The sequence below is a fragment of the Sceloporus occidentalis genome, unplaced genomic scaffold, assembly GCF_023333645.1.
Source record: "Sceloporus occidentalis isolate IW3139 unplaced genomic scaffold, rSceOcc1.0.p SCAF_21, whole genome shotgun sequence".
Classification (NCBI taxonomy): domain Eukaryota; kingdom Metazoa; phylum Chordata; class Lepidosauria; order Squamata; family Phrynosomatidae; genus Sceloporus; species Sceloporus occidentalis.
Genome location: NW_028317001.1, coordinates 14,928,044 through 14,941,256, shown reverse-complemented (window position 1 = coordinate 14,941,256; position 13,213 = coordinate 14,928,044). Strand labels below are relative to the sequence as shown.

General features: G+C 45.5%; 1 protein-coding gene across 1 annotated transcript; it reads right to left on the bottom strand.

The window, feature by feature from the left end:
- Positions 1-171: 171 nt before the first annotated feature.
- On the bottom strand, positions 172-2,143 carry LOC149301664 (uncharacterized). The gene is made up of 2 exons (XM_089484192.1): positions 2,072-2,143; positions 172-1,555 (listed from the first exon to the last, which is right to left on the bottom strand). The coding sequence occupies exons 1-2, from the start codon at positions 2,118-2,120 to the stop codon at positions 234-236; spliced, it is 1,371 nt and encodes a 456-aa protein (XP_089340318.1). The 5' UTR covers positions 2,121-2,143; the 3' UTR covers positions 172-233.
- Between the last annotated feature and the right edge of the window lie 11,070 nt (positions 2,144-13,213).

The following is a 13,213-nucleotide window of genomic DNA, read 5'->3' as shown; positions in this document are numbered from 1 at the left end:
CCTCTGTTTAACTAACCTATTCCACCACCATGACCCCCACTCAAACTTATAAACGAAAGCAATAAGCTATAATAAAGGCAAATAAAACCTCAAAATAACAAAATATAATTGAAAAACATAAACAGGCATATGGACACACAAACCTAACACAGGAAATCACAAGGGCTTTTTCTTATCACCACAAGATTTAAAATACATTCTTTGTTTTGCTTCTTGATAAATATAATGTTAGTTCATTTCTGGAATTTGTGTGGCTTCTCTCCTGTGTGGACTCTCTGATGTCTCACTAGGTGTGACTTCGAAGAAAAACATTTCCCACAATGCTGGCATTTGTTTGGGTTCTCTCCTGTGTGCACTCTCTGATGTGCCAATAGGTATGACTTGGAAGAAAAACCTTTCTCACAATCCTGGCATTTGTTTGGGTTCTCTCCTGTGTGGACTCTTTGATGTGCCAATAGGTATGACTTGGAAGAAAAACATTTCCAACAACGCTGGCATTTGTATGGCTTCTCTCCTGTGTGGACTCTCTGATGTGCCAATAGGTGTGACTTCTGAGAAAAACCTTTCCCACAATGCTGGCATTTGTATGGCTTCTCTCCTGTGTGGACTCTCTGATGTGCCAATAGGTGTGACTTCTGAGAAAAACCTTTCCCACAATGCTGGCATTTGTATGGCTTCTCTCCTGTGTGGACTCTCTGATGTGACAATAGGTATGACTTTGAAGAAAAACATTTCTCACAATGCTGGCATTTGTTTGGGTTCTCTCCTGTGTGGACTCTCTGATGTGCCAATAGGTATGACTTGGAAGAAAAACATTTCCAACAACGCTGGCATTTGTATGGCTTCTCTCCTGTGTGGACTCTCTGATGTGCCAATAGGTGTGACTTCCAAGAAAAACATTTCCCACAATGCTGGCATTTGTATGGCTTCTCTCCTGTGTGGACTCTCTGATGTGCCAATAGGTGTGACTTCTGAGAAAAACCTTTCCCACAATGCTGGCATTTGTATGGCTTCTCTCCTGTGTGGACTCTCTGATGTGCCAATAGGTATGACTTGGAAGAAAAACATTTCCAACAACGCTGGCATTTGTATGGCTTCTCTCCTGTGTGGACTCTCTGATGTGCCAATAGGTGTGACTTCCAAGAAAAACATTTCCCACAATGCTGGCATTTGTATGGCTTCTCTCCTGTGTGGACTCTCTGATGTGCCAATAGGTGTGACGTCTGAGAAAAACCTTTCCCACAATGCTGGCATTTGTATGGCTTCTCTCCTGTGTGGACTCTCTGATGTGCCAATAGGTGTGACTTCTGAGAAAAACCTTTCCCACAATGCTGGCATTTGTATGGCTTCTCTCCTGTGTGGACTCTCTGATGTGCCAATAGGTGTGACTTCTGAGAAAAACCTTTCCCACAATGCTGGCATTTGTATGGCTTCTCTCCTGTGTGGACTCTCTGATGTCTCACTAAGAGTGATTTCGTAGAAAAACATTTTCCACAATGCTGGCATTTGTATGGATTCTCTCTTGTGTGGACTCTCTGATGCCTGAAAAATTCTTCTGTAAAGGAGGACAATGACAGACAAGACTGAATCTCAGTGTTAAGAGAGGAAAGGGTTACCCCAAGATTTAGCCTCACGTTCATCCCTCCCTATTTGAGGTTAAATTAATAATGTTGGTGTGAGTGACCTGAGCATGACACTGTTCTGGATGCCCCAAATCCATATAATGACTGTATTCTTACTCAGAGCTACCAAAGAAGAAATTGAAGGGGAACTGTCATGAGGAAATCAGTAGAAGCAGATAGTCAGGCATTTGAAAAATATTCCAATATATATATGTAAAAATACTTTGATTGAAAAGTGGCATCATTTCCTGTGAGACTGCCATAGAGTGTTGAGTCAGAGCACATGGCATGATGGAAGCTAACTTCAGAGGATGCTTCATGCTGTGTGGCACCAGGAGATGCCTCACAACCAATACAGTATACAGCTCACATGTGGATTGATGTGGGTTGGAGTTGTGTGTACAAGAGATTGTGAAGTATAGGAAGGGCAATGAATTCAGTTTCCTTACCCACATAGGTCACATTTTCGTAATTCTCGATCATCACATAATTGTACATAAGTCTCTGCTTCTTTGTCAATAGTTTCCATTCATCCTCAGTGAAATATACCGCCACATCTGCAAAGGTCACCTGCAACAAAAAATAGCCCTCATTCAGAGAATGACTAAAAAAAAGGGGGGGGGGAGCACATGAAGCATCCCAAAAATTATTTGATCACCTAAGAATTTAGTCCAGGAAATAAAGTTTAAATTCTGTCAGCAAGAAAAAAGCTACTGCCTTTGAAATCCAGTATGTCTCGAATTTTTTCAATATAATATACAATATATTAATCAATATAATTTAGGCCATGGCTGGGATATTGATGATGGGTTAGGATACTGACTGTCCCAACACATACAGTACATTTAGCCACCAAAGATTATAGTGGATTTAGCAATTTGTTGCCAAATTTCAGAGGCAAATGTAATTTTTAAAAAGCAGTTCTGGGAAGCACTGTGGGCTTGAGGGCCATGGGGCCACCCCCAGTTTATATCCAGTGATATTCTCCCATATCACCCAATGTTTCACAGCTGGGAAAAACAAGACACATGTGGACAAGGAAAACCAGAAAGTGGTGAAGATGGTCAAAGTTGTTTATGAGGAAGATCCCACACGTGGGAAAGGGCACAGCAGTTTGCTTTTGCCTCAGACTCCTTGCAAAGGAAAGTCCCTGCCCCTTTCTGTCTTCTCCTCTCCCGACCTTTGAGTGGATGGGATGCAAACTCCTTTGCACACTTTATGCAGAAATTGAAGTGACTGAAGAAGGGGGAAAGTAGGAGGAGGAGAGAGAAACCAGAACATTTGAAAAGCCCCTGAAAAAGTGGGGTGTCAGAGGATTAACCAGTACTGTCGCTGCCAAACTCCAACAGTATTTCATTTGCTTCTTTTCATAAATTGGCCCAGCAGTGACCCAGATGAAGCTATTAGGATAGTGACTCACCAAAGAGTTGTTGTTCCTGGGCAGCCTCTTTCCGTTGGAGCCCAACTCGCTCTGGTTGGCCTCTGTGTCGGCCATCAGGTGGGCAGGGGTCCTGGTGGTCTTGCACTTGGGTCACTTCCAGCAAGAGAGGCCCCAAAGCTGTGTCCAAGGGGGCCGAGATGAGGTTCCTGAGAAAAGAGACCAGAGATTCAAAAAAGGACACAAATTGGATCTCCTATAAAGAATCAATGCAAACAGATAGAACTGGTTATAGAATAAATACACGAGAAGATCCTAATGATCTTCTCGTGTCTTGATCTTTCATGGTTCTTTGGCAGACAATTAAGAAAGCTATTCCTAATGGATAAAAAAACAATACGGTATTTGCAAATCAGACTCTGATCTAGAACTAAAGAAATAAACAGTTTGCTTTTCTGTCTAATTCTTATTTTTGTTCTTCTTGTTTGTTTGTATGTTTGTTTGTTTCATTCTTGGTAATATGAGATGGTCTGGTCTGCCTCCTTTCTTCTTGCCTGCACATCTCTTAATAAGAAAAGGGAGGAGATTTTTAAAACCTCCCAAAGGAACTACTTTTGGCCTCCTCTTAGAAGAATAACAAGGCTTCTATTAAAACCATCCTCCCCATTTCTGTATAAGAAACCCCTCTCTGGAAAGAGACACAAAAGACACACCAAGAAACACACTGACTCCCTTTTGGCCCAAGGTTCTGGAATATTATTCCCCACAGTCACAAGCAGCAGAAAATGGCCGCCAGAACACAAAATGGCTGCCTCTGGCTCAGCACTTGGCAGGTGGAGGCCTTTAGGGAATCCCTAATGCAAGATGAAAGGGATGCAAAGTCAGAAGGGCGGCCATTTTGTGTTCCAGCGGCCATTTTGTGCTGCTTGTGACTGTGGGGAATAATATTTTGGAACCTTCTCTGAGGCCTCCGTTGAACAGAGGCTTCTCTTTCTCTCCTGAGGCTCCAGAGTCAGAAGGAGGCCAGGCTCCTTTGGCAAAAAGGAAGAAAGTCTGTCTCTTTGTGTGTCTTTTCAGATAGCATTTTCTTATACAGCTCTCCTCCTACAGGGAAACATGGGTTTTAAAAGGGATCAGAAATGGGGAGGATATTTTTAATACAAGCCTTATTATTATCCTTCATAAACATTGGGCTTTGGCTTCTAAGAGGAAGCTTGTCCCCCCAAAAAGGCCAAAAGTAGCTCCTTTGGGAGGTTTTACAAGTCTCCCCAGTTTTCTTATTAAGAGATTGTTACTCATGAAGGAAGTTGACAAACAAGACCATCTCATATTACCAAGAATGAAACAAACAAACATCAACAAAAATAAGGATTAGACAGAAAAACAAAGTGCTTAGTTTTTGAAAGTAAAACCATTATTAACAGGGGAAAAAGCAGACCTGGGTGCTTCGACCCTTTTACATCCAGCTCAGGCTGTATCTGCACTGCAGAAATATTCCAATTCGAAACTGTGTTAACTCTCCTGGCTCTATCCTGTGGAATCCTGGGATTTGTAGTTTGTTGCTGCACCAGACATCCAGAGCCACCGCAAGGCAAGGGTCTCCAGGGCTCTCTTGGCCCTCCTTTGCTTGTGAATACAGTGGGCCCCTGGTATACGTTCCGCCCCCCCCCCCCCACGTATACCAAAATCTGCGTATGCTCAAGTCCATGCGCACCGACATTGGGAACAAAAGTCCCTCTCCTCTCCTCCCCAACTTTTCCCCTCCTTGCTGCCGCCACTGGCACAAAAGGTGTGTTGGAGGCCAAGATAAATGAACAGGGATTGCAATCTTATATATACATATCATCAGACATAACTCCAGAGAATGTTAGCCTTTTGGATGCCAGAAGGTTCATCTCATTCTTCAGAGAAAGAAGCAACACTTAAGCTGTCTTCTAGAAGATAAAGAAAAAAGGCTTCCAAAAGGACTGAAGCCTTGGGCAAGTCTCACTCTCTCAGCCTCAGAGGATGGCCATGGGAAACCCACTCTGAAGGAACATGCCAAGAAAACCCCTTCAGAGACTCCCATAAGGTCACCATAAGACCTGGAAACAACTGGAAGGCAGACCCCAAGAGCAACATTGGGAAATAGGTGCAAACCTTGCCTTGGGAAAGTGTAATGACTGGGCTCCAGTCAATGGAGGTCTTCTTCAGGCAGTAAAGGGAGGTTTATGCAAATGCAGAATGACATCGCTGCTACGGAAGGCTCTCTTGACCAATCAGAGAGCAAGATAAAGGTCCTTCTGGAAGCTTCCGTGAGAAGGAGATATAAGGCCTGAGAGACAGTTGGGGGAATTGTGTCAGTTGGAGATCGAGAGAGAGAGAGTTAAAGAGCGGATCTTGGACGTTAGTCTCAGAATTGGACGTTCAGGTTTATTTATTTGTTTAATAGCTTTTATGAACTGAATATTATATACTTACAAATATTGTACCTGCAAGATTCTTAATATCTTGTATGACTTATGTTTTACTTATATTTTGTTAGCTATAATAAATACCTCCTTGGAGTATCTACTACTCGATGCTCCTTTTACACGTGTCCGTTTATTATTCACTGGGAGGTGGCAGTGTGATTTTAGGAATTTAAGGGTCTGCTGGGCTGAGAGCTTTAATGTCTAAATGTCTAATTAACAATTTGTAATCCACTCTGATAGCCTTTTGGCTGAAGAGAGGGGTATAAAACTATTATTATTATTATTATTATTATTATTATTATTATTTCAGGACCGCAGTTTGGCTGCTTGGACCACCGGAGATCATCACAGTGAGTCAGTTGGAAAAGCCCATCTCACTCCAGAAAATAAAGGTACTTCAGGAGTTTGCTCTCTACGTCTTTCTGTAATAATAGCTACAAAACTGATAATAGCATTTGGGACATTAAGTCTTTTAATAACAAATATTGCAGATTTAAATGCTGCTTTAAAACCTCTTTCCATCTGCCAGCTTTGTGCTGGTTTTGCGGGGAAATGAGAAAGTGTTGGGAGGGAGGGACTGCCAACAGAATTAGGAGATGCATTGCAGGCTATGGGCAGTTTGTGCCCAAGTAAGGTCCAAAAGATGCGGCAGCAATAGTCCAGTTTGAGAGCGCTTTAACTGCCCTGGCCCAGTGCGAGGGAATCCTGGGAACTGGAGTTTATTGTGGCCCCAGAGCTCTCTGACAGAGTAGGCTCAATGTCCCACAAAACTACATTTCCCAGAATTCCCTAGCACTGATCCAGGGCAGTTAAAGCGGTATCAGATTGGATTATTGCTGCAGTGTGTTTTGGACTTAAGTGAACCTTGGCAAGTCACACTCTCTCAGCCTCAGGGAAGTCAATGGCAAACCTCCTCTGAACAACTCTTGCCAAGGAAACCCCAGGAGAGGCTCCCCAGAAGTCAGCAATGACTTGGAGGCACACCACAAAAAACGGCAAAGGCTGAAGAAAGAGCCAGTGTGGTTCAGTGGCTGGAGCATTGGACTATGACCCTGGAGACCAGAGTTCGATTGCCCTCTTGGTCACGGAAACCCACTGAGTGACCTTAGGCAAGAAGTCACACTTTCTCAGCCTCAGAGGGGGGCACTTGCAAAACCCATTCTGAACAAATCATGCCAAGAAAAGCCTACGAAGAGCTTCCCTTAAGGTTGCCATAATGTCTAAATGTCTAATTAATAATTTGTAAGACTTTGAAAGCCTTTTAGCTGAATAGAGGGGTATAAAAACATTATTATTATTATTAAAAGCATGCAAAAGATTTCTCTTAGGGTTGCTATAAATCAGAAACAACTCGGAGGCACACAATGACAACAAGAGGAGTAACACCACTTACAGGGCTTATCACCCTCACAAGCCAGCTAGGGAGAAAGAAAGAAAGAAAGAAAGAAAGAAAGAAAGAAAGAAAGATATTGCCAATGTTTCTGGTCAAGAAGACATGGGAGTTGTAGTTCTCAATTCAGAGCTATTGGAGGGACCTTACTGCAGGGTATGTAGATTGTAGGAAATCCAGTCCAGGAAATGCATTTTAAATCCCATTGGCAAGAGAAAAGGCTACTACTGCCTTTCAGATCCAGTTTGCCCCAAGTCCTTTATGAGGCCAGAAACCCCTTTGTTAGGAAGCGAACACTGAATATTTCGGGAAGGCTCTCTATCTCCCTCCAGGACCTCCTTCCTCTCTTCCCATCAGTCTCTCTCTCTCTCTCCCCTGAAGGACTCAAACTGACAACTGCCAAGCGCTGAGGAAGAGGCAGCCATTTTGTGTTCTGGCAGCCATTGGGATGCCATAACCCGGCTGCAGGCGTGCCAAACCCACTTTTGGGGTTGCTGGCACGGTCACGGTCCGGTTTCATGCCAAAAGCGGGTCTGCCCCGCCTGCAGCCACTTCTGCCCCCGCACACGCCTTCCTTATGGCCGCGGCTGCTCATGCAGCTGGGCGGCCACCCACTTCCGTGTCGGCCTCCTCCTCCTCTGCCTCCTCCTCCTCCTCCTCCCCCTGCGCGCTCCCTCTGGCCACCAGCCACCCTTCTCCAGCCTCCTCCTCCCCCAGCACATCCCCCTGCCCTGCAGGGCTGTGTGCGGCTGGCTGGCTGGTCGGCCACCCACCTCCTCCTCTGCCTCCTCCGTGACCGTTGCCCAGGCGCAGCTGGCGGAAGCGCGCAATTGGCCCACTTGCCTGCCTGGGCCCTGGCCGCACGCCTGCCTCAAAAGGGAGCTGGTCCCTTTAAGGAGGCAGAGCCTCAGAAAGGGGGGGAGGAGGCGGAGCCACCCACAGAGCTAATGAGGAGGACTTCCTCCTCCTCCTGCTGCTGGGGCTGAACAGCCCGCCCCTTCTCCAGGCCGGAGCCTGTGAGAGCTGGCAGGGGGCGGGGCTGTCCCAGCCCCAGTCTGCCCCCATTGGCCAGCTAGGCTCAGGAGGAGGAGCTCCTCCTCTGTTGGGCCGGGCTGCAGCCAGAAAGGGCCATTTCCTTTGCCCTTTTTTGGTGCGGAGGAGGAGGAGGAGGATGAAGAGGAGGAGGGGGAGGGGGAGGGGGAGGGGGAGGTGAGTGGCCATGCTTTTTATTTTTTAAAGTGCATTTTTCCCAAGTGCCTTTTCTGTGTGTTTTTGGTGCTTGTAATGCTAACAAGTCTCCCTTGTTTTGTCAATGATAGTGTAGTGATGATAATGCAATAAGCCTCTGAAATATGCAAGAGGCCATGTTAAGTAAAGCCACGTGAAATGCCCAAATGTGCTGTTGTGTGTGTTTTGGAATGGAGGGGGGGTGATTTGGCCAGAAAGGGGAGTACATTTCTGCCATCTGGCCTCCATTTTGATCATGCCTAAGAAACATGCATTTATATTAACATTTTTTTAAAAATCATCAAATTTTTTCACATGTCCTCCATTTTTTTTAAAAAAAAGTGTCCTACATTTGAAACTTCTGTCCTACATTTGTCCCGGTTTGGAAGTCTTGATTTATGGCAACCCTATTTCTGAGAGGGTTTTCTTATTACACAGCTCTGCTTCTTTGGGGGAACATGGGTTTTAAAAGGGATCAGAAATGGGGAGGATAGTTTTAATACAAGCCTTATTCTTCTTTTTCACAAACATGGCCCTTTAGCTTCTAAGAAGAGGCTAGTCCCCCCAAAAAGGCCAAAAGTAGCTCCTTTGGGAGGTTTTAAAAGTCTCCCCAGTTTTCTTATTCAGAGATCTTTACGCATGAAGGAAGTTGACAAACCAGACCATCTCATATTACCAAGAATGAAACAAACAAACAACAAAATAAAGATTAGACAGAAAAACAAAGTGCTTAGTTTTTGAAAGTAAAACCATAATTAAGAGGGGAAAAATGAGACTTGGGTGCTTCTACCCTCTTACAACCAGCTCAGGCTGTATCTGCACTGCAGAAATATTCCAGTTCAAAACAGTGTTAACTCTCCTGGCTCCATCCTGTGGAATCCTGGGATTTGTAGTTTGTTGCAGCACCAGAGATCCAAAGCCACCCCAAGGCAAGGCTCTCCAGGGCTCTCTTGGCCCTCCTTTGCTTGTGAATATACTGGGCCCCTGGTATACGCAGCGGATCCGTTCCAGACCCCCCCCGCCAGCATATGCCAAAATCTGCGTATGTTCAAGACCACGCGCGCCAACATTGGGAACAAAAGTCCCTCTCCACTGCCCCCCAACTTTTTCCCTCCTCACCGCCACAGTCGGGGGAAATGCCGCTTTGGGGTGTTGGAGGCCAAGAGGCCTCCAGCCCACCATCCAGCCCTTCTGCTGAGGTGGCAGTGATTGCAGCGGTGGCAGCAAAGAGGAGGCAGAGGAGCAGCGCCACAGGCCTCCTCTCCACCTCAGCCTGCACGCCCCCTCTTCCGCCAATAGCCCCACCCGGCCCTTGTGCTGTGGCGCCAGTGGAGAGGAGGCCGAGGAGGCCTCTGGCACTGCTCCTTGGCCTCCTCTCCACTGCCAGCACACTGCCGGGGGAAAGGCCTCTTGGCCTCCAGGAGCAACACCTGGCCTTTCCCCTGGCCTTGGCAACGAGGAGGCCGAGGTGATGAAGCAGCAACACCAGAGGCCTCCTCAGCCTCCTTGCCGCGACCGCTGGCACAAAAGGGCCAGGTTCGGGTGTTGGAGGCCAAGAAGCCTCCAGCCAGCACCCAGCCCTCGCGCAGAGGCAGAGGCGGCAGCGGAGAGGAGTCTGAGGCTTGGCCTCCTCACGGCCGCAGCTCCACTGCTGCCGCCAACGCGAAAGGGCCAGGTGCAGCCTGGAGGCCTCTTGTCTAGCTTGTTTCATGTTTTTGTTTTATATACTGTTTAATTTGGTTAACTGCTATTAAGGGACATATCTATGAGATTCTATGATATGAGATGCACTATAAACCTTTTAATAAATGAGCATGTATTACAATCCTATATATACAGTGGTACCCCGGGATACGAATGCGCCGCCTTACGAAATTTCCGGGTTACGAAAAAAATCCTATTAAAAAAACTGTTCCGCGTTACGAAAGTTTTTTCGGGTTACGAAAAAACTTTTGGTGCTTTTCGGCGCTATTTCGCACGAAATCGCGGCTTTTCCCCATTAGCGCCTATGGCAATTCGGCTTGCGAAAGCCTTCCGGGTTACGAAAGCGGCAGCGGAACGAATTAATTTCGTAACCCGGGGGACCACTGTATTATCAAACATAACTCCAGAGAATGTTAGTCTTTTGGATGCCAGAAGGTTCCTCTCCTTCAGAGCAAGAAGCAACACTTCAGCTGCCTTCTAGAAGATAAAGCAAAAAGACTCCCAAAAGAACTGAAGCCTTGGGCAAGTCACACTCTCTCAGCCTCAGAGGATGGCCATGGGAAACCCACTCTGAAGGAACCTGCCAAGAAAACCCCTTCAGAGACTCCCATAAGGTCACCATAAGAGTTGGAAACAACGGGAAGGCAGACCCCAAGAACAACATTGGAAAATAGGTGCAAGCCTTGCCTTGGGAAAATGCAATGACTGGGCTCCAGTCAATGGAGGTCTTCTTCAGGCAGTAAAGGGAGGTTTATGCAAATGCAGAGTGACATCACTGCTACGGAAGGCTCTCTTGACCAATCAGAGAGCAAGATAAAGGTTCTTCTGGAAGCTTCCGTGAAAAGGAGATATAAGGCCTGAGAGACCAAGAGACAGTTGGGGGAATTGTGTCGATTGAAGATCGAGAGAGAGAGAGTTAAAGAGCGGATCTTGGAAGTTAGTCTCAGAATTGGATGTTTAGGTCTATTTATTATTTTAATAGCTTTTATGAATTGAATATTATATACTTACAAATATTGTAACCTGCAAGATTCTTAATATCTTGTATGACTTATATTTCAGTTATATTTTGTTATTTATAATAAATACCTCCTTAGAGTATCTACTACTCGAAGCTCCTTTTACATGTGTCTTGGATCGGTTGATGCTTGGAAAGATCAGTAAAGAAGTAGAAATAAGGTTCCTTAACTGGTCCCAGTGTAGGTTAAGGGAAACCCTTTTATAATTCACTGGATGGAGGCAGCGTGATTTCAGGAATTTAAGGGTCTGATGGGCTAAGAGCCATAATGTCTAAATGTCTAACAATTTGTAAGCCACTCTAATCGCCTTTTAGCTGAAGAGAGGGGTAAAAATTATTATTATTATTATTATTATTATTATTATTACCATTATTATTACAGGGCCGCAGTTTGGCTTCTTGGACCACCGGAGATCATCACAGTGAGTCAGTTGGAAAAGCCCATCTCGCTCCAGAAAATAAAGGTACTTGAGGAGTTTGCACTCTACGTCTTTCTGTAATAATAGCTACAAAACTGATAATAGCATTTGGGACATTTAGTCTTTTAAAAACAAATATGGCAGATTTAAATGCTGCTTTAAACCCTCTTTCCATCTGCCAGCTTTGCGCTGGTTTTGGGGGGAAATGAGAAAGTGTTGGGAGGGAGGGACTGCCAACAGAATTAGGAGATGCATTGCAGGCTATGGACAGTTTGCGGCCAAGAAAGGTCCAAAACACACGGCAGCAATAGTCCAGTTTGAGAGCACTTTAACTGCCCTGGCCCAGTGCTAGGGAATCCTGGGAATTGGAGTTTATTGAGGCACCATAGCCCTCTGACAGAAAGCTCAATGTCTCACAAAACTACATTTCCCAGAATTCCCGAACACTGAGCCAGGGCAGTTAAAGTGGTATCAGATTGGATTATTGCTGCAGTGTGTTTTGGAGTTAGGTGAACCTTGTCAAGTCACACTCTCTCAGCCTTAGAGGATGGCAATGGCAACCCCTCTCTGAAGAAACATACCAAGGAAACCCCATAATAAGGTTGCCTCAGGGTCGCCATAAGTTGGAAAAGACTTGAAGACACCCATGAAGAACAGAAAAAAGTCTGCAGTTATTTCACAGGTTGTACATGGGAATGGGAGGCAGTGTGGTGCAGTGGTTTGAGTGTTCAGTTACAACTCTGGAGGCCAGGGTCCAGTGCCCGACTCCTCCATGAAACCAGCTGGGTCCCTTGGGCAAGAAGTCACACTCTCTCAGCCTCAGGGAAGGCAATGGCAAACCTCCTCTGAACAACTCTTGCCAAGAAAACCCCAGGAGAGGCTCCCCAGAAGTCAGCAATGACTTGGAGCCACACCACAAAAAGCTACAAAGCCTCAAGAAAGAGCCAGCATGGTTTAGTGGCTGGAGCACTGGACTATGACACTGGAGCCCAGGGTTTGAATGCCCTCTTGGCCACAGAAACCCACTAAGTGACCTTAGGCAAGAAGTCACACTCTCTCAGCCTCATAAGGAGGCACTTGCAAAACCACTTCTGGACAAATCTTGCCAAGAAAATCCTGCGAAGGGCTGCTATAATGTCTAAATGTCTAATTAACAATTTGTAAGACACTTTGAAAGCCTTTTAGCTGAATAGAGGGGTATAAAAACATTATTATTATTGTTGTTATTGTTATTAAAAGCATGCAAAAGACTTCTCTTAGGGTTGCCATAAATCAGAAACAACTTGGAGGCACACAATGACAACAAGAGGAGTAACACCACTAATAGGGCTTAATCACACCTCACAAGACAGATAGGGAGAAAGAAAGAAAGAAAGAAAGAAAGAAAGAAAGAAAGAAAGAAAGATATTGCCAATGTTTCTGGTCAAGAAGACATGGGAGTTGTAGTCCTAAATTCAGAGAGATTGGAGTGTCCTTAACTGCAGGGCAGGACCTCTCCTCTTTCTGGCCATGTGGATGCTGGGAGATCAAGTCCAGGTAATACACTTTAAATCCCATTGGCAAGATAAAAGACTACTCTCTTTCAGATCCAGTTTTCCCCAAATCCTTTATGAAGCCAGAAACCCCTTTTTTCGGAAGCGAATCCCGAATATCTCAGGAAGGCTCTCTATCTCCCAAGACCCCCTTCCTCCAGGACTTCCTTCCTCTCTTCCCCTCAGTCTCTCTCTCTCTCTCTCCCTGAAGGCCTCAAACTGACAACTGCCAAGCACTGAGGAATAGGCAGCCATTTTGTGTTCCAGTAGCCATTTTGTGTTTTGGTAGCCATTTTGTGTTCCAGTGGACATTTTGTGTTTTGGCAACTTTTTGTGTTCCAGTGGCCATTTTGTGTTTTGGCAGCCATTTTGTGTTCCAGTGGCCATTTTGTGTTTTGGCAACCTTTTTCTGCTCCAACGGCCATTTTGTAAGGTAGGCTTCATAGGCTCCTAGGGCTGGAAGGGAGCCC

Excerpts from the sequence above, each read along its gene's own strand:
- LOC149301664 (XM_089484192.1), bottom strand. The coding sequence starts at position 2,120 with ATGTACAATTATGTGATGATCGAGAATTACGAAAATGTGACCTATGTG. Across the intron at positions 1,556-2,071 it reads CGAAAATGTGACCTATGTGG|AAGAATTTTTCAGGCATCAG; the intron begins GTAAGGAAACTG and ends CCTCCTTTACAG.